The sequence below is a fragment of the Sceloporus occidentalis genome, unplaced genomic scaffold, assembly GCF_023333645.1.
Source record: "Sceloporus occidentalis isolate IW3139 unplaced genomic scaffold, rSceOcc1.0.p SCAF_3, whole genome shotgun sequence".
NCBI classification, from domain to species: Eukaryota; Metazoa; Chordata; class Lepidosauria; order Squamata; family Phrynosomatidae; genus Sceloporus; species Sceloporus occidentalis.
This window is the reverse complement of record NW_028316983.1, coordinates 94,196,220-94,217,980: the sequence shown is the minus strand read 5'-3', so window position 1 is coordinate 94,217,980 and position 21,761 is coordinate 94,196,220. Positions and strand designations below refer to the sequence as shown.

Genomic DNA, 21,761 nt, shown 5'->3' with positions numbered 1-21,761 from the left:
TCTTTCTGTGTAATGTGGGCATGGTATCCTTGCATCTAGCCTGGGGAGACATTTTACTAAATGTATTCTTTATTAAATCACCCATTTTATTCCTTTATATTTGTGGCAGGCAGTTATCTGTGTCCTGTGGATAAATCGTTTACAATCTTTTATTTTGAGACTGCTGGCTTACCAGCCATTAAATCCTTAGTTCTATTTCTGGAAAACAGGTAGTGGTCAATGCCATTCTCCTTTTCCAGTGTTACATTTCTATGCGCCATTGCAGCAGCACAGAATGTTAGATGAGCCTGATGTCCAGACTTCTTGCCTGTCAGAATAGCAGCAAATTCCTTCATCTCAAACAGATTCTTCTTTGACTGTTTATTTGGAATATCCTATATAAAATGTATCCATGCTTTGTTGTTTTTAACTGCAAGACATGGCTATTCCAACCACCACCACCCATCCTCCACTGCCTTACTTAAGTCTTGTAGATTCGTACCCATGATCTCCCTAATTGAATCCGGCAATTGGTGTGTGGTCTTCCTGTCTTTCTACTGCCCTCCACTTTTCCTGGCATTATTTTATTTTCAAGTGAGTCATGACTTCGCATGATGTGGCCAGAATAACACAGCCTCAGTTGCGTCATTTGGCTTTTAGGGAGAGATCTGGCTTGTTTGAGATATAGAGCTCATTTAAGTAATTTGTAGGATAGCTAGCTTTTCTTTTCTTTTTTAAAAAATTGTCAATATTCTAATTTAATTAACAGACCTTTACCCCAAGTTATTATTGATCATTATATGATTACTAATTCTCATTCTACCAAATATAATTTGCTAACCATTTTCCATTTATATTACCAAATCCATACAATTTTATATTGTATTCCTATTGCTGTTTTTTATGTAACGAAAGATTGGAATTCTGCTCTTTTTTTTCATTCAATTTAAGTGAAGTTCTAGGTGTTCCAGATTACTTACAATGAATTTCCAGCTGTTTTATATTATCCAACAACTTGAGCTGTTTAGCAACCTGACTGTTTTTATGGAGCTTGTGATCCTCCTTGTAGTTGTCTCCCATTTGGTATTCTTCCATGTAGCTCACCATTATCTGCTTAACCTTATATATTAAAGGTTTAACTTATCTTTAGAGTCTTGTATATGTTAAAAAAAATAGATGTAAGGACAGTCACAGTGACCTTGGCCCACTTGATAACTGGGGTTTTGTATTCCTTGAAAAGTGATCTGAGGCTATAATCAAGTCTATATTTGGCTCACTAGTTTTGTATGTTCAGGTCTCGACCTAGAATTACGGTGCTTTCTTTGAATGAGGTTAAAAAGGTGTTTCCTGGGGAAATTCTGTTTGTTCAATGAAGAAGGAGCTATAAAGTGATCTTAGGTATTTTTATCCTTTCCTAGCATCCTTTTTACAGAAATGAACATTCACAGGCAAACTTCTAAAATATCATGTCATATAAAATTAAATCCCAAGGATATGGCTATAATTAACCCGCGTCTGCTTTAGAAAAGCTGATAAAAATAGTCACTTAGTGGCAGTTGAAAGTCACATAGGGTTTCAGTTAAGTCCAGAGAGGGACAATTTTAGTGAAGGTTCCAGAGAGGAACGGGGTTAAAGTCCAGAAGTGAGGGACTTAAAACCCATAAAGAACTCCAAGTGTGGGAGTTAATGTAGAGAAATATCCTGAGGGATAAATATAGCCAGAGGGGCTGGTTTATTAATAGAGTTTTAAGGAAAAAAACCAAAAGAAGGACAGTGTGTGAGTCCTGAGCAACAGCAACCATTGTTCTCTGAGGAGAGTGGAGTAAGAGGAACTGTAACTAAAACAAATAAAGAGTAAGAAAGGAAAGTCAAAAAATGAAACAAGTAACACCATTATATGAAGTAACAATTGTCTAATCCATCATCTACTAGTGAAATATTGTTTAAGTCATCTTATAAATAAAGTTCTATGTTCATTTTAACAGAAGCTTTGCAGTTTGAGCATATATCCACACTACTAATATAAAGCATTTTAAAACAAAGTCTAGAGAAATTGTTAAAAGGGTCTGTAACAAAATGGTGGCAGCGAGGGAATAGAGAAACTCCTTTGGGCTGCCACAGTAGAAACAGTAAAAGTGCTCTTGAGAATTTGGTGGCAGCGGTGGGATGACAAAACCCATGGGGCTGTCACAATAGGAAAATAGTCTCATCTGTACATGGTAATTGGGAATACAATGGCCTGGACAATTCTGACTTTAGTGTTCAGTTGTATGTCTTTGCTCTTCAGTGGTTATACACACATATAATATAATCATACCTCTCTCTAAAAACTTATTGTACACTTCTTCCAAGAGCTCATCCATGCATATTTAGAACTTCTTTATGTATTCTGTACAACTACTCTGGCAATCCCTTTGCAAGCAACTCCTTATTAGTTTTAATTGCATATTCTCATTGGCAATTTCCCAACATATCTTGGTACCTTAACCAATTTTCTTTGCCCGTTGTTTCTCTTCTATAAAAAGCTTTTTGTGTTAAGATCCGTAAAGTAATTTTCAGGTACAGCCTGAGTTTGTATCTATTCCATATTCTCAGTGGGGCACATTTCACATAATGATCATTGAAACCTACATTTATTGTACCATAAATATCCATGCCACCCAAATCTCTGTTAATGCCCTTTCAGTTACTTCCAGCTCTTTTTATTGTCTAGGTTAGTGTTGTCAGTCTCAGGTTACTGGTTTGATAAGGGATTTGCTGTACTCCTCTGAGTCTTCAGATGAGAAGACAAATATAGAGCAAGAGGATCTGGAGGAGAATAAAGTTTGATTTTATTGTGTGAAATGCCTTTAAAGCCTTTTTCCTATTCATAACAGGCATGCGTTTTATAACAAAAAAGGTGGAGGACTGAAAAGACAGTGGGTGGGTGTTTGTGCTTGGTTGCTTTTGCCATTTGGACCAAGTGAAGAAGTACAATGCCAACATTGCAATTTTGGATTATTATCCCTTGTGCCCATTTCCACAGATTACCACAAATCCTCTCAATCTTTTGATGCCTCAACCTTGTAACATTACAGGGACTGCTCCCAGTCTCAGGTTTTGTTTCTGAATTTACAAGAAATGGGATGCTGCTGACTTGGTAACCCTAGATCAGGTTGAACAGGGCTACTGGAAATTGGAGTTGAACAACATCTGAAAGTTTCCCAGCTTTGCTTGACATGCTCTTTGAGTAGAAATGTAGTCTGCTTGATTGTTATCTGATGTGTGGTACAATATTGATGCCATGACACCATTGAATTTATACAGTTGGTCCTTTGGATCTGTGGGGGTTTGGTTCTGAGACCTCCCCCCCCCCCCCAAAATAAACGAGAAAGACATGGATAACCATGCCCCATATTAGTAAATGGCAGCAAGGCCAGTATGCAGATTTCAGCATTCATGCTGCTCCCATTTAACAACATGAATGTGATGATCTCCAAATTATGGAACTTGATACAAAGGGCCAACTATCCTCATATTTATTTAGCTTACCTGCTATAGTGCTATAGCTTGTGGTGCTGTTCAACTGAAAGGAGATGGTTCAAAATTGATACTGGAGGCAAAAACACAGAGCAAGAAGGGCCTCAGTTCCTCATGTTCCTTTCTGAGTGGTAGGAAAAGAATATGCAAGCCAAGAATTGATTCTCATAATAAGAGTGTCCACAGAGCTCAGCTCCACTTTCTCATTATTTGTATTGGAAAACTCAGGGCCTCCATATGTTGTTTGACTTCAGCTGCCATTATTCCTCATCATTTGCTCTGCTAGTAAGATGCAGTCCAGTGTCTGGAGAGCTACACGCTGCTTGATTTCTGCTAGTGGTGACAGAGACCCTTGTTGCATGCTCAGATGTGTGCACATTCGTGCATGTGTTGACACACATACCTTTCCACTGTGGAATATCTTGCCAGAAAGGATGTGCTCTGCAGGATTAAAGGAATGCTATGAAGGTGTTCCAATTTCAAAAAAGCCTTTCATTTGTTTGGCTGAGCATTGATTTTTACTGCTCTTTTAGCAGCAGATTCCTGATTTTATGTTGCATCTCATTTGTAAAGTGTCTTGGGAGCTGCCTTTGAGGCCAAGTGATGGGATAAAATATTTAAAATAATATAAACGAAGCTGCCAAGCTTTGAGGAAAGAACCCAATTACATGTTATGTGAGGCTGAAACAAGTAATTGGATTAGGTAGTAAAGCCGTATATTGACCTGTTTTAAAATCTGGATTAATTGGAACTGTCCCTGTAAATGGACATTTATTAATTATTATGAAGCTTAGACTAGAATACCAGGGTATTGTCCAAAATGCGAACGTTAAAGAGATGATAGTCCAAGAAATATCAAGTGAGCTAGCAATGTGGTCCTTGCCCATATCTCTGGAACCACTTTAACTGCCAAGATTACATCCACAGATTCAACCATCAATGGCTTGAAATATATATATATATATATATATATATGTATATGTATATGTATATATATATATTTAAAAATTCAAAAACCAAACCTTGATTTTGCCATTTTATATAAGGGACACTGTTTCCTCATACTTTTGTATATAATGGAACATGAACATCCATGGATTTTGGTATCCAAGGAGAGCCCTGGAACCAAACCCCAGTGGATACCAAGAGCTTACTGTATAGTTTGGTGAGGCACTAGAGCTCTCTGTCAGAGAATTATAAGCACCCCTCCCTAAATTGCAAATACCATGATTTCATAGGGTGTAATCATGACAGTTAAAATGGAATCATAGTGGTATAAATAGTCATGTGAAAAGGCACCAGGCTATGTAGCTTCACCTATCCAGTGTATATAGGTTTGTAAGTGTAGTGCATTCTACCTGGATCAAAATTTTGTATATAATGGAAGTATCTTCATTATCTTCATTACCTCCAGTTAACAGGCCCCTTCTCAGATAGCAGCTACTATGTTTGAGGCCTCCAAAGACAAAGGAAGCAGTAGCTCTCCACTGTGTTTAGATCCATTTCCATGATTTGCTAAATTATTACCTACAAAAAGTACTGCCGTCTAAAGCCAGATCCTGTTTCATATCCCTGCAGGCGAACACAGTTGGATTAATAAATCATAAAAGGGTATGTGAGGGCTCTGTAGATTGCTCCATCAGGACTAGCTACCATAACTGATACACTTAGCTACTCCTGGTGTAGTTAAACTATATAGAGCACTATTGGAGAAAACAGCATCTGGCAATTTTAACCTGCTGCTACTGTTCAAGTTCCAGCATTTTTATTGTCATTACTGATAAGGTGAATGTATCTATTGGTAGACACTATTAGTTTATATTGGGTTGAGAATCATAAGATCCTCCAGATTAGGACTGCAACTCCCATTTGCCTAGCAAATGGTCAGCAGTGCTGGGAGTTGCAGTCCAACAACATCTGGAGAGCTGCAGGATTCCTTTTCTTAATCTACATGTTGCAAACCTGCCATTGATGTGAGAAAATATGGATTGGCAGCCTATAAATAGAAAAGAAGCCTGTATAAAATGTTTTCCTGAGTTTTTGCCTGGATTATACCCTTTCCTTCGCACCTTCATGCTTCATAGCACAGAATCCTATTAGTAAGCAAGGTTAATAACGTGAAGGCTATGCTTTTAAAGAGGAAATACCAAATCTCTGGCAAATGCACATATTGGAGGTTTATTTCATGATTAATGTTTCAGACTGGAAAGCTCTGTCACAATTTGTTATTGTTTTTCAGAATCTGAAAATACTGTAGATTATTTTTCCTAAATGGTTATGTCCTGATAGAGGGAATATCCTAAACATCAAGATAGGTTGCAGTGGAAAGTTTTTAGGAATTAATAACTGTGATAGTATTAATTGCCTTTATGTTTTTGAGATCTGAATAGAAAGGGTCTTCTTAGAAGTAGTAAGCAGCTGCTTGATTTGATGTTCCATTTTGCTCAAATTCTAACCTTACATAGGGAATGAAGACGGTGGCGTAGATCCAGCAGTGTCTAGCACATTTCCATGTGTGAAGTAGACATCCAGTTTCTTTTGATTTCCCCTCATTTTCTCCTTCTGCATGCTCCATTCTCCTTCCATTGTATCTTTTTTGGGGCAGGCACCTGTAGAGGAGAGAAGAAGGTAAGAATGTTATTTCCAGCGAACAGTATTCCACTCACATCTTTTGAAATTAAAGCCTATTGATTGTGATTATGAACATGTAGGAGTCTCTGTTCTGTAGCCAGGGGTATATTTTTGATTGGCCAAGGGCAGAAGGGTCACTTACTGGTTGTTGCTTCAGCATAAGCAACAAAGGGTCTAACTTCTTCAATGTGGCTAGTAGAGACATTGGTGGAAGTCAAACATCATTCATCTCAGTGGGTGACTCCTGTTAGTTTGTGATTAGATTCTTTCACAGGAGTATGCTGTTAAGGACTCAGACCAAATCTCTATTTCTTGTCACATACAAAGAAAGGCGTAAAAAGGAAAAGGCTGTTGCAAAGATACAGAATAAAGGAAACTTTTTTTCAAAGTTTGTTGCTGTTTAAAAAAACCAGTGTAAGGCATCTATCAATGTTAATGAGAACATAGGTAAACTTTATAATGAGGGGGATATTGGGATTATGGGCTGTACAAGGTCCTGATGAAAACTTCCAGGATTAAATATGATTAAATATGTACCTTGTCTGTTGTTTGCCAGTTGGGTGATGCTGGTGATGATGATAATGATAACACCAACAACACCAACAGTAGCTGCAACAACAATAATAATATTCTGTACTTACAAAATGAGGATTTCTGTTGCTGGAGTTTATGCAAAAATCACATCATATGACCTAGTGATTTTGCTCCATCATTCAAGCTACTGATCCTGGTGACTCAGGAATGGAAATGTCATATCTAAATTTGTATCACAAACCAGGATGTGTGTTCAAAGAACACATTTGATAATAGGAAGGCTTATTAACTACCCACATATTTCTGGTATCATGGTATGGTGGCTATTCTTCTGTTCATCCTGTTTCTGATTGTCAAATGAATAGTAACGTTCCCATATCCTATGTTAAGTTGTGTTTTAATAGTAGGGGGTAGGGAAGGGAACGGTTTGGTTCCCTATGCAAGGTATTAACCGGGGGTGGGGAGATTCACTTCCTCTGTACAAGCCAATATTACCAGTGTGAAATAACATGTTGACCTGAATCTCGCCAATCAGTGGATTCATTTACACCGTAGAAACAATTCATTTTGACACGATTTTAAGTGTTCCAGACTATGGAATGCTGGGATTTATAATTTTACAAGGTCTTTAGCCTTCTTTGGTGAGGAGTGCTGGTGACTCACAAAACTATAAATGCCAGGAGCTGTAGAAGTCATGGCACATAAAGTGGTGGTAAATGGCATTATTTCAACAGTGTAGATGCACTCACAGTCTTAATAGCTTTGGTTAATCTTCTTTCTTTCAGACATCATCTTCCATATCTTAGGCAGAAAAGGCAGATAGTTTCTGTCAGGGGCTGTTGACTTAGTACCATAGTTTTACAGATATATAAAGAAACTGAATATAACATCACAGAGTTGAGGCAAATCCATATATAGATAGAGCGTCAGAAAATGATGCTAGGTTGCGAGGCAGATCATGCTCTTTGACACTATTGACCCAGAGGTACACAATGATCTGTTATGTACAAAAACATGTGTTGCTTTTGTAGACTGTCCTAAAGATAGGATACATGTGGTCCTCTAGATGCTCTTTGATGTCAACTTCCATCACACCTAGCCAGTGGTAAGGGACCATGGAATGTGCTGACTAACAAACATTTGGAGAGTCACTTGTTTCTCATCCCTGGTTTAGGACATGTCTGTTAAACAACAGCATTTCTTGGTGTGCCAATTCCCTGTATTATTACATGCTATTGTAATATGATTGTGATCATTTGCTGGCTAAGCAGTAAAATAATTTACCAATATTGTCTATTGCTGTTCTCTTATTGACTATTCCTATAGCAATTGTGAGATACAGTGCCTATTTACTGGGACTAGATCCTATAAATTGGGGATATTAGAATTTAATTTTGTGGTTATTTTACTACCATGGCTATATTGATACAGAAAAGTGGGATGAAAATGCTGTATGCATATCATAATCCTATTCGTTCATACAATTTCTACAGATGAAAACTATTATGGAAGGAAGATGGATTACTGTTACTCAGTAATGTAATGATGTTCCTCTTTTCTCGTCTGCTACTATCCCATAAAGTATTCCATAAAGAAAATATATGTTGTCATGTCACTGTGCTACACTTTCCCCAACTTCAGTTGTGCCCAAATGCTATTTCATTGGCTACCACTTTTTAATTATGTATCTCAGTCAGTATTGATGCCATGTCATATGCTTTGTATTTCTAGGAACAGAAGAAAATGAGGTGCTAGACTTCTTCTTTGGAATAATACCTAGTTGTGAGATAATGGGATTGGGCCATGAATCATTTTCAGTTGCCACTCCGTATGCATTTTGAACATATCAAAAAAGAATGGGTGTCAAACAATAACAATGCTGTTCTTCAATGGTATAATTTATTAGGATCATTTAAAGTTTTTTTTCAAAATTAAAAAAAAGATTTTCTATATAAATGCAGGTTTCCTTCAATACATCAAAGAAAAGTTGTCTTATCTAACAATAAAAGCAATTAGGAGAATGCTTTTTAGTTCCATGTATAACCGCCTATGCTTCTTGTTGACACATTGCATTGTGCTCCTACTTTCCAGTGTGCACATTATTCTCCCTCCACCTGAAAAACTTCTGTTATAAAGCAGAACAAGATAAAATTAGGTCACTTCTATTTATTGAGAATATATCCAATATAATGATATTCACTCTTTGGGAGATGACAGGATAAAACAAACATGGACATGTTTCAGCCAGATAAATTCAGGTTATCAACTTTAAATTATTTTCCTAAATGCAAAGTGTCTAGTATGTTTAGCAATTTCATCCTTCAGGAACAATTCCACTCCGATTTCATAGTTTGTGTCTCTGGTTTTGTGAGGATCATGAACATACTAGGGTTGTAAAAAAACTGCAAGCTGTCAGGTGTGTCAATGCCCAACACTCTCAATAATCATCATTTAAGTCAAAGGATATCCCAGATTGTCAACATGTCATGAACTGTTACCTGACAACAAGTAAAAATTTCATTTATAGATGGGTGGCTCCCCAAGTATAATCAAATGAAGAGAAATAAAGCTGAACTGGTTTGGTTTACTTTTTATCATGGTAATGGCTGGATGTGTCAAAAGCAAAAATGAAGCTTTCAGTAGCTGCGGGGGGGGGGGGGATGTTTGTGTATAGGTTGGGAATACATTTTTACTGGTCAGTTTTCTGTATGATCTATTTTGAAAAAAATATGTAGTATTTTTAACAGCATTGTTTTTCTCTTCTAACAATGTGGAGAGATCTGCTCTCCTTTCCTGTTCTTTCTTATTTTGAGATGCATTGGTCAGGGGTTAGTGCTGTTATGATTTTAAATATGTATTTAAGTTTCACTTTTGTTGCCATTGTAGTTGCCAGAGTGGGAAGTGCCAGTGGCCTTTTCATGCTACACAGTTATAGTACTATGATTGCACTTTAACTGTCATGGCAACATCATGTAGAATCCTGAGATTTACAGTTTAGGGAGTGGTCTTTATAATGCTCAGCCTGAGAGTTCCAGTGCTCCCTAAACTACGAATCCCAGGATAACATAGGAATTAACCATGGCAGTTAAAGGGGGGAAACATAGTGCTGTAATTGTGTAGAATGAATGGCTACTCTGTCCTGCCTCATTATTTTAACTATTTCTGGAAGCTGCCTTGGATCCTTCTCTGGGAGAAAGGCAACAAATAAATGAAGTAAATAAAATAAATATATAGAATAAAATAACTAGAGATGTTCAGTACAGAGCCTTCCATATTCAAAGCATATTTTGTACCACTGAATTACGTTCCTTCCCCATAGTAGTATGGGAGTAATGGCATCTGGGTCCAAACCTGCTTTGGGGAAAGGGGGTCAATATATTTGCTAGCTCCTTCAAAAACTGGACTTTAATATTTGGAATTTCTGTGTCAGTGGGGGTATCCCATTGACATGGAAGCCACCGGCCACCATTGCAAGCAATGTGATGGAGATGAACAAACACAATTGGCTGATATCATAGATTTATTCTCTGGGTGACCTAACTGCATATTGGTTCTTGCAATAATTTCTAAACTAAGCTATTTTTAGTGCTGTATACTGTTTTAAACTGATTTACATTTCCTTTGTTGTCCAAATACACTCTCCTGATTAAATCTTAAAGGTTATTCTTGTTTTTGTGTGCATGTCAGCTTAGTCACAAAAAGCCTTGTATATACAATGGTGAAAGCACTTTTCAACATAAGCAGATGTTTTATGTTTGCTGTTTGGGTCTGTGGGGTGTGGTGGTTGTATTAAAAATCTTATACAATACATTATTTTTCTCTCCAACAGTCATATAGTTTTGATGCTGGCAGATGATATGGCCTGTAACCCGCGAAATCCAAGCCCAGCTACTGTTTTTAGTCACAAAAACATGGAACTGAATGTCTATGGAGATGACGTAGAAGTGGATTACAGAAGCTATGAGGTTAAGTAATGATAAAATTCTGAATACAACTTTGCCACTTGGTAGGAAAAGTTATTATTGATAGGCTGCCCACTCAGCATGTAGTTTCTGCAGCCACTTCCTCTTGTCAAGGGATGGATATTCTACCCAAATTCTACCGGCTGGTCCTCCCAACTCTTAAATTATTGGCTCAATAATTATATCAGCATATTTTTATGATATGAACTTTGAAAGAAGCTATTACCTTACAATAAGAGTTTTCTTGATTGTGTGTTGTAGGATTGTTGTATTGAAAATCTTTATAACTTTGTAGTAATTATTTTCGAGTTTCCAGAATAAGTAGCATTTGTATATATTCATCCAATCATGTCTAGGTTAACCTCATATATAAGACAAGGGCAGGTTTTTGGGGCCAAAATTATGAATTTTGATATGAGATGTTGTTAGAGTGTATGAAAATATTCAGATGTAACATTTTGGTTATTCACTTTGCAGAAGCCTAGAATTGGCTGCCTCTGGGACTCAAACCAGCAGGTGATGTCCAAGGTCACAGTGTGTGCCAGAGAGCACGTAGCAAGTTGTAAATATACTGTGTCATCTTTGCAAAGGGGAAGATATTCCAAAATGCACAGGAAATTGTCAGGGATGATGGGAGTTGTAGCTCTTCACCTCTGGCTCAAACTCACCACCTTGTTACGCACCGGCGCTGACCAGTTTTGGCCAGTGGTTAAAGCTTTGCTCTAAAGCAGCAGAGTTACAGAGAATAGGCTGAAGACCCTGACAAACTCTTCAAGCCTTCTCATTCTTGCTTCCACAGAAGTCTTCACACTTCTTCAGGATCCAGCTGGCTCTTGTCTCTTGACTCAAGACACCAGACAACTCAGTAGTCTTATATAAAAGATCTACTTTATTCTACTATATACAGCTCCAAAACTATCCAACACTTCTCCAATAATACTCCTCACTACTACTACCCACAAAATACATTGGGATTCATAGCCATTATTATAGTTATTGGAAAACACCACCCACTCTTGTCAGTTTCCACCCAGTGGGCGTGTACAACCATTTTCATTGGTTCTCTTGGTTCATCCCACAATTAATGATTTCATCATCTCACCTTGTCCACTTAACAATTCTCAGGTGTGTTCAATTATTCACTTTGCATTTCTGTCCTTGGCATTTAGGACTTGCTAATTACATTACCTTTTACACCTGTGTGGCTTCTAATTGCTTTTGCTGAGTCATCCTGACTCTCACATACATGTTTTATTTCAGTCACTGTATATCCCATGTTGCATTTTCCTTAACAGAAATTGTACAGGAAGGGGTTGAGCTAGATTGCCAGATGGCAAATGTGTGTATAAGCTCAGATGTCCGTTTGTACATTTTATGGGTTTGTAGTTGGTGGATGGTGTTGGTGATTGTTCTTGCGTGTGTCTTTGGCAACAAATAAGCAAAGTGACTCTACGGAGATAAGCCAGGAGTCGGTGTGCCTTTCTTCTAGCAGCTGTTTTCCTGGCATGCTCTGGCAGCTAACAGTTGTATATATTCAACACAAGGTGTCCAGGTTTACTTTGCACGCTCACGTTTGCATCAACAGATGTGGCTAAATTGAGAGTCATGTCGCAGAGAGGTGAAAGTGCCAGCACTGCCACCACCACCACCATTTTCCTGACAAAGCATTAAAAAAGACCTTTTGCCTCTCTACTCGGAGAAAGGGATGGACTCTTTTTTTTTATCAGAGTTAATACTGTACCATCACTTTTATTGAAAAAGGAACCATCCCCTTCTCTGTATAGAGCAGTGAGAGCTTAGTCTACCCTGGGAGAACCCAAAAGAAGCACCAACACTCTATACTTTCTTGGTGCTCCTTTGAGGGAAAGGGCCCAGACAGCTGTCATTGCCACCATTTTCCTGCCCATGCACTCAAAAAGTCCAGAAGTCGTGTTGTGGCAGAGACTGTAGAGAGTGGTCAGTGCTTCTTTTAGGTTCTTTGGATAGACTCAGCTCTCACCTTTTGCCACTCAACTATAGAAGGGGGGCTTTCCTTTTTCAGCAAGAGTTAAGGTACAGTACTTACTTTGACCCATGGATAAGTCAGCCCACATTTTTTAAGTTGATTTTTAACCTAAATTTCTAGAATGTAGAGTATATACAGTACAGAGGCATTTGAAGTATTCTTTATTAAACTTCCTTCAAATTTCATAACAATGAGTGAGAATAATAGTATCAAAAACCAGTCTCTTAAGACCATATTATATTAACCTTGAAAATAAGTCATAAGAATTCCTAGCCCACATGTACATCAGGTAATAAGGACATTATCATTTGGAAGAAGAGGAAGCAGAACAAGCAGCAGCTCTCTGTCAATTAACATTTTTCTGTGCTTGTTTGAGAAACTTGATTCTCTTTCTTTCTAAGCAATATGGCAAAGGGTTATTTGATAAGCTTGAAAAGCTTGAATTATATTATATTTTAAATAATATAAACTTAAAGGGTTCAAAGTACAGTTTACTTTTTTATAAGATATCTGGCCTCAGTTATTATTTTATCACACAAGTAATTCGTAACTTATGTAAAATCTTAAGTGTCTGCATTGGTTTCAGATAACGATGGAAATTTGGAGGTGATAACTCTTAGGTTAATTGACTTCTCTTGAAGCAAGAGTCAGAGTTATTATTCAGTATAAGGCAAAAGCAGGAGCTCATTCAAAATTACATACAGCATGAAGAAGTAATTTGGTAATGAGAGCATTTTAAGCATTGCAAGCGCTCTGATAATAGCATTTACTCTGCTAAATGATTCTGGACAAACGGAAAGTTAATCAGTGAGGTGTGTGTGTCTTGCATATCATAGAGTTACCTAAGACATTTCATAAGAAAGTAGTTGTTCTTTCTGTTGCTTATAATGGGCACAGTTATAACGTTTTGGTATGCCTTGGAGATATTGTACAGGTATTTGCAGTCCATGAGCAAACATCTTCTTGGTCTGTGAATTAGAAAATGTTCTTCTATAGCAGTGCTTCTCAATTATTTTCTGTCATGCCCCCCCCCCCCCCCCGGAAGAAGAAAACATTTCACGCCCCCCGCACAACAGTAAATAGTATCATTTGTCTATAAAATTGTTATTTGCCGAGGTCAAACGAACCCCCCTTTATGGAGCCTCGCACCTCCCCTGGGGGGCGCGCCCCACTATTTGAGAAGTACTGTTTTATAGGAAGATATTTTCAGGAGAATTGATCTGTAATGATACGCGTGTGGAGATTTTGTTTTCTGCTAATAGCTGCCATGAGCCTGATGATGCGAGCACTTTTTGAACCTTATAAATCTGTATTCAGAATTAGCAGATGTGGCGTTTCATAGACGTTTTTATTCTCACTTGCTGTCCAGATGGACACTCTCTGATCAAATGTTTCAGTCACCAGAATCTTAATTTCCCAGAGTCTCTCAAATTCTTTTAAGCCTTAAAATATATTTATTAACATTTTGCCATGGTAACGCATAGTGATGTTTCTGGGTAAGCAAATGCGTAGATCAGTTCACATAGATAAAGCCACAGAATGTGACAGGTGTTCAGATTAATGAACGCATATTAGGAGAACTGGAATGGTGGTAGTCATATGCCAGATATTGTAGGCTTCTCTAATAATTGTTACTACTCGGTAACAAAAAGTATGTAAATTATTGGATGAACCCTCCTCTCCCCAGCATGCTTGGTGACACAGAAATCTTGCAGTGCAGTCCAATATATCAGTCTTTTAATGAACTGCACTAGGAATTTGTGCATGTTAGAATGGTTCTTTTCAAGATCTCTGTCTGAAGGTATTAAATATACAGATGGTATGATAAGAAAGTTGTTATTTCTCTGTCCTTAGGTTACTGTGGAAAATTTTTTGAGAGTATTAACAGGCAGAATCCCAGCAAGTGCACCTCGCTCAAAGCGTCTTCTTTCTGATGACAGAAGCAATATTCTGATATATATGACAGGTAATTGTATTTTTCTCAGCATGCTGCATGGTAATCACTACAATACATTCAAACACTGTCTGTCACATTGCCCTATTACTTTATGAGCTATATATTTAATCTTACTGCATGGCTTCACTTCCAAATAGTGTTTGCTAGGCTGAAGAAGGCAAAGGGCAAAGTTGCACTACAAAAAACAGATAAACATACCCAAACCTATTTCTTTGTATCATGTCAAATTATTGGTTGAACATATAAAAAATCTAGAAAAAAGCATTTAGAAAAACATTACCAAAATTCTGATTTTGTTACGCACAGAAGATTTAATGTAGCATGTATCAATGAACTGGAAATCTCTTGTTCATCTGCATAGGTATCTGTCAGCAACGTTAACAACAACCATGCATATGATGTGTGTCAGAGCCCATTGCTTGCTGTCAGGGCCTACTGCTTGTCTAAACTTTCTGTCAAAAATTTAATAAATGTAAAATAAACATTTCTTTAAAGCACACCAATTTGTTTTTCCTCACAAGGTCATGGTGGGAATGGCTTCTTGAAATTTCAGGATTCTGAAGAAATCACAAATGTAGAACTTGCAGATGCCTTTGAACAAATGTGGCAGAAAAGGAGGTACTCTTTTATCCCTGCCTCTCTGTGACTAAGTATATGGAAATTATAGGCACACATACACACCTTTGTCTCCCCTGGTTTACTTAAAAATGATTACAAATGGCTATTTGCAGTTCTCCTACTTCAAACCATAGTGGACCCTATGAAAAAAATGGGCATATGAATTTTCAGTGAATGGAGTTGTTATTCTCTTATAGTTCCTTTTCTTTGATTTAATTGGACTAGGAATGCACTCTCAAGTCTTAATTAATAACATTCATTAATACACTATGGTGCTATGTATGAAACTCTAATTTTACTAGTTTTTTTTCATAATAACATTAAATTGCATTGTTATTGTTCAAGAGTTGGGATTTTCCCCACACACTTTATGAAGAAAAATGTTAATATTAAAAACATTGATTACATTTAAAAAGCACAACACACTTTAAAAAAAATCTAATATTTAACAAAGATGATTAGTGAAGGTAGTTTCCCATAAAAATTAATTGGAATCATTGACATCAAATAAAAGGGAGAGTTTGAATTCTTCAGGCTGCAGTCCTGCACATACTTGTTTATTTCTGATAAGATATGTGTCACAGGATTATTTTTTAAACCACCTTGCATTTGTTAATTTCAGTCTGGAAAGTCATGTGATTGTAAAGGTGGGTGCTTTGTATTATGGTCCTCTCAATGATCAAATTTCTATAACTTTTTAATATTATACACACATACACAGAGAGAGATTTATGCCATAAAATTCATTATATTATGTATTTTGCCATGTAGAAACCTTACTGTATTGTATTCTGCTTTGCTGACCTGCAGTGCCCTATGGCTATAAGCAATAAAATTTTGAGTGAATGATATTGCTACTCTGAGTCTACACGGGTCATTGTCTCCCATTGTGGGCTTTGCTGCCTAGGATTCATGGGAGCTGCAGTCCAACAATGTGTGGAGAGCTGCACTTTGCCCACACCTGCTTTAGAGGGACTTAGAGCTTGTCTACATGGGTGATTTACCCCTAATTCCCCCTGGCCTTCTTGTATGCTACTTACATGACACAGGGTTAAAACGCCAACTCCGGTCTGGTCTGTCTTCACAACAGCCGTATCCAGTTTGGGGCTTCCTCCCCCTAACCTGCATTTAAATAATTAATCTTTTGCTGTGGGTTTTTGGCTCTCTTCACAGCGATGATATCTTTTCACTTGTGGTCCCTGTGAGCTGCTTGGCACTGCTGCTGTGGGCACAAATCACTCTAAGGTCAGAATGAGGTGCTCCGCATTGATAGTGTGGCTGGGCATCTTGTTCTGACCTCAGCAGCTGTGCTGGGTGACAAACAGGAGCTGTGTAGGAATGCAGTCCCCTGTTGTCCACTATGAAAGCTGAAAACCCACAGTAAAAAAGAGAAGGTAAGCGGTGAATTCAGGGTGAATTCATTGCCAGGATACTCCAGGGGCAACCTGGAATATTCTGGCAATTGTAGACCTGTCCTGGGATCGTTTGTAATACTTGTTAGTTGTAAAATGATTAAAATGTTCAGCATTAAGAATAGGCCCAGAATGGAAAAAAAAATCTTATTTCTTACCAGGTACAATGAGTTACTATTTATCATTGACACGTGCCAAGGTGCATCCATGTATGAACGGTTTTATTCTCCCAATATAATGGCTTTGGCAAGTAGCCAAGTTGGAGAAGACTCACTTTCGGTGAGTATATATCTTTTGTTATCTTCAGTAATGATATCCAGGGCTTCATCTGCACTTCTGAAATAATCCAGTTTGATACCACTTTAACTGTCATGTCTCAGTGCAACAGAATTTTGGAAACTGTAGTTTTGTGAGATATTTACCCTTCTCTGTAAGAGAGCTCTGGTGACATAACAGGCTACAATTCATGAAAGTTAAAGTGGTGTCAGACTGGATTATTTCTGCAGTGTGGATGTACCCAAGATGAAGGGAGAGCTTGGGCAACTAACGTTTTTTATGCCAACAGGGGGACTCTGAGAGGCTTAATCCAAAAAGTAATATTTCCCATGTTCTGCTTTTAAGGATCAAACTAAACAGGATGATAAAAGTACTGGTTTTTCTTCTAGGTTTAAACACTTTCGGGCTGTACAGACAGCCCAAAAAGAGCTGCTCTGTGCCGCCCCTGGATGCTACGCTCCTAACCTGCTTGGAAAAGAACCCCGAAAAGGTCGCATAGCACCCTCATGATGCCCTTGTACGTGGCGCTGTTTGTGTGCCACGCACAAGCAACATCGTGTCACACCTCATGTAAATGGCAGCGTGCCAAGATGGTGCCCACGGTGTGCAGTAGGGCTCTGGAGCATGCAAACGCTCTGCTCTACCTTTGGCCACAGTTACATTAGCAAATAATAAACACACACACACTTGTCCCTTCCTTGTTTGTGGACTTGGCGCCTGCGGCTTTCATCCTTCATGGACAGCAAGCCAGGAAGGACAAAATGGTGTGCGTGTCTGAAGTGTGCATGCAGGACCGTATGTGGGATCACACAGCCATTATAATAAATGTGGAATTGAGTATATGCGATTTTTCCTGATTCATGGGATGGGTGGGTCAGGAATGGATCTGGATTGGGATGACTCTGTGTGTGTGTGTGTGTGTGTGTGTATGCAACATATTGCTACTGCAGAACAGTGGAGGATAGATTGCTGGGAGATAAGGCTATACAGAAAGCATGACTCTGTCATGGATAGTGGAAGAGATTGGTGGGAATTGTAATGGGTGAGGTCATTTCTTTGATTGGTGGAAGTATTCCCAGACGCTTGTCTTGCCCAATTTAGCAGAAGCCAAGTAATGTCAAATTTCTGTAATTGCAAGAACTATGCTTGTGTTTGTTTGCAACTGTATGTTGTGTAACATGTAAATGTCTGCATATGTGTGTATAAAAGGTAAAGGTATTCCCCGTTGACAAGGTTGTCAAGTTGTGTCTGACCATAGGGGGCGGTGCTTATCTCTGTTACTAAGCTGAAAAACCAGCATTGTCAGTGACTACTTTGTGATCATGTGGCCAGCATGATTGCACAGAATGCTGTTTACCTTCCCACCAGAGTGGTACCTATTTACTTACTTGCATTTGCATGCTTTTGAACTGCTAGGTTGGCAGAAGCTGGGACTAGTGATGGGAACTCACCCCATCAGGTGGCACCCGGGCCTCGAACTGCCAAGTTGCCAGTCTTGCAATCAACAGAGTCAACACCTTAACCACTTGAGCCACCATGTATTATGTAATGTGTGTATATACACTGTGTAACATATCTATACATTAATAGAAAATAATAGGAGAGCTTCATAAAAACATAAAGCTCTGCTAAAAGGACTGTGTTTCACTTGGAGTTGCCTCTGGGAACATAGATACATTTGATTTCTACTTCTGGATTGTGCAAAATCCTAAAATAACAATATTTAAAAAAAGGGAGAAATATTTGTTAGATATTTCAGTCTCCCGGGAGCTTGACCTATCTAACAGATCTTTCTCCCTTTCTTAGGAGCTTAAAGTTTTTGTGTAAAGAGAGCTTTTTCTTCCTTTCTTCATCTAGAACAGTAGGCTTCTTCTTTTTCAATCTGGGAATGCATATATTGCTAGCAGCTGCACAAAAGAGACTCTGTTCAGCATGCAGGGGGAGAAGTTCAGGTCATTATTAGTATTAATTTCTATCCTGTATTCCTCCCAAAGTTGGATCTCAAGGTGGCTTACAATTTTAAAAAACAGTCACAGGGGTTAGGGGTGCAAGACCCCTGCAAATGTGGAAAAACCATGAAAAACCTCACCCCCAGGAAGCCAGTTAAAGGGATGGATGGGTGGTGCAAGAGGAGCAGGAACATGTGTGCTATTTTCCCTGCACTCCCATCTCTTTAACTGGCTCCTCGCCTCTTTCCAGTAGGGAGAGCTGCCAGGTTCACCAGGCATCTCTCAGTCCTGGAAAGGGGTGGAGGATTGCCCCCCCCCCCCAAGTCTGTTCTCAGGAAGGAGAGCTGCCTGTGGAACTGGGCAGCTCTCGGTCCTGGAAAGGGGTGGAGGATCAGCCCCCCAAACCCCTTTTCAGGAGCGAGAGCTGCCTGGGGAACAGGCAGCTCTCGGTCCTGGAAGGGGTGGAAGAACACCCCCCATGCCCCATTCCAGGATGGAGAGCTGCCTGGAAAGGGCAGTCCTGGAAAGGGGCAGGATTGGTGCACGCACCCTTCCTGGCTACTCCCTCTGTCCTGGGCTTTTTACCTCTGAAGGAGAAAAGCTCGAGAGGGAGGAGGAGGAGAAGTGCACATGTGCATGCACATGGTGACCTTGACCTCGCAAATCATCAAAACTGTGAGTGTTCAAGCTGTGAATGTTGGGGGACGACTGTACAGCCAAACCATACAAAAAAGTTAACATTAAACAGGCATTAACTGTTGACAATGTTAACATTATTTAAATTAATACTTAAAAAGATTAAATACCCTTAAAAGAGCAAAAACAGTTAAAGAGTTCCGTCGAAAAACAATACAGCACCCTCGGCCCATTCTTTAAAAATTATCCATTTTAAAAGCTTATCAGAAGAAGAAAAGAATAAAATAAGTCTTTGCCTGGTGATGGAAGGACTGCTGTGGAGAAGTTCCAGAATCTAGGGACAAGCACCAAGGAGGCCCTCTCTTGCATCCCCACCAACTGTGCTTGTGATGATGGTAAGACTGAGAGAAGGGCCTCTTTTGAGGATCTCAAGGCCTGGGCAGGCTAAGAGGCCAAACACTACTCCCTCCTTACATTGAAATGATATATGGAAAGGACTGTGGGACTATATGGGTTAGGCCTGCTTCCCCTGGTAGCTATAGCCCTCCCCATCCACACATTCGAAGCCTGTTGGAATGAGTGGCACATACAGACTAATGTATTTACACAGAACTCTTAGTGCAAGAGTGGAATCCCAGGTAAGTCAGGTCATGCTGTCATGTGGAAGTGTTTTCTGTGTGTATATGATAACTATGGAGAGTCTGTTCTGACATGCTTTGAACATGCAGAGGGTGTATGAGGAGGGGAATATGGCTACTGGCGTTGCTGCTGAACCTCTGATTCAAACCTCCCTATCATCTTCATCCTCAAACAAACAAATCCTAAATAACAAAAAGGAGTGGAGCTTTCTTCATGCAACAAACGTGGTAATTGCTTACCAGACAAAAGATATGAGGCCCTATAGTACACCTTTGATGACCGACTGATGCACACATATTGCTCAGTGTATGTGTTTATGCTTCCTTCCCATGCTACACAATGGGTGCCGAAGTACCTAAGGCTGCCAGAACCTGCTACATCTCCATCTGAGTGCCAAAACTGTGACAGTTCATATCCAGGCTGCTCTTATCCCCGGGTGGGGGATGATTTAAATATCAAAATAATTGATTACAGACTTCACAGAGAGTGTGATGTATATATGTTTTATATATAGCCAAACAGCCCATTTTACATTCAAGAAGATATCCTCAGAATTGCAGGGAGGTTGGGTCGGTTAGATTCAAGAGAAGACCTGGCAGTATCTGCTGGACTTAAGCCCTCTTCCACTGTCACTCTTTTTCCCTTGAGTGTTTTATTTTATTTAGATTGTAAACCTGTGATTGGGAACAGTCAAATTAACAATTTGTAAACCACTCACTCTTGTTCTTTGGCCAGTCTTTGTATAATTAGAGCCTTTGTGGCTAAAGAGTGTGGGGTATAAATAATCTAAACAAACAAACAATCAATAAATTGTGCACAAGTAGGAAAATATTTTACTTTCTCCAACGTAACCATAAAGATGGGTCTTCCAAAAGCCAATCACGACAGAGGAAAGTGGAGAATGGGGAGCAGGCAAGAATGTGGCGAATTGTACTGCCAGAATGTCTGGAAACCTCAACAGTAGCACTTTCTGTGGCATCATTTTGTAGGCACTGGCATGTTTTAAGCAGTGGGGAAATTAAGAAATATTCTGTGCAAACAGTTCAACAGGCACATCATTATGTATGAAGCTGATTGGTTTATATTTCACTTTTCATGATGGCCTTTTAATTATTAGCCATTTCTCTCTCATTCTTTGGCCAGTCTTTGTATAATTAGGTTGTCTACAAAGTATAATTAACAAGCTTTGTATTTACATAGTGCACTCTTGCTCATTGTTAAACAACATTGTTTTTTAATTGCTTTTTCATTAATGTAGCATATTTAGTAATGCTTGGGGTGGTGGTTTTCTTTTTTCAGCATCAACCAGATCTTGGAATTGGTGTACATTTGATGGACAGGTATACATTTTATGTCTTGGAGTTCTTGGAAGAGATTCATCCAGCTAGCCAGACCAATATGAATGACCTTGTAAGTACTAACTCATTTGGTTTATCAAGTGTTTGCTTAACCATGTCTGTAAAGCTGTTACATTTAACTTATAGTCCTTTAAACAGTCATGCACAGTTTCCACTCCCTTCAGCACTTCAGAAGCCGGAGGATATGCAATTAAGTATGTCTTCTGACAGAACTGGTCCCATCAGCAGAAAAGCTGAAAGAAGTGATTCTCTTCCTTTCAGCCTCTACCCTGTGTGTTCTTGAAGT

At 38.8% G+C, this 21,761-nt stretch overlaps 1 protein-coding gene across 3 annotated transcripts in view; it reads left to right on the top strand.

Moving 5' to 3' along the window:
- The window catches only part of LOC149316436 (GPI-anchor transamidase-like), a 170,913-nt gene that overhangs the window by 7,490 nt on the left and 141,662 nt on the right, over nucleotides 1–21,761 (top strand). For all 3 annotated transcript variants that reach the window (XM_089515469.1, XM_089515468.1, XM_089515470.1), the window contains exons 4-8: nucleotides 10,493–10,628; nucleotides 14,485–14,596; nucleotides 15,109–15,205; nucleotides 16,779–16,896; nucleotides 21,417–21,527. In XM_089515469.1, the coding sequence (XP_089371595.1) occupies nucleotides 10,493–10,628; nucleotides 14,485–14,596; nucleotides 15,109–15,205; nucleotides 16,779–16,896; nucleotides 21,417–21,527 (574 nt within the window). The remainder of the gene's footprint in view (nucleotides 1–10,492; nucleotides 10,629–14,484; nucleotides 14,597–15,108; nucleotides 15,206–16,778; nucleotides 16,897–21,416; nucleotides 21,528–21,761) is intronic.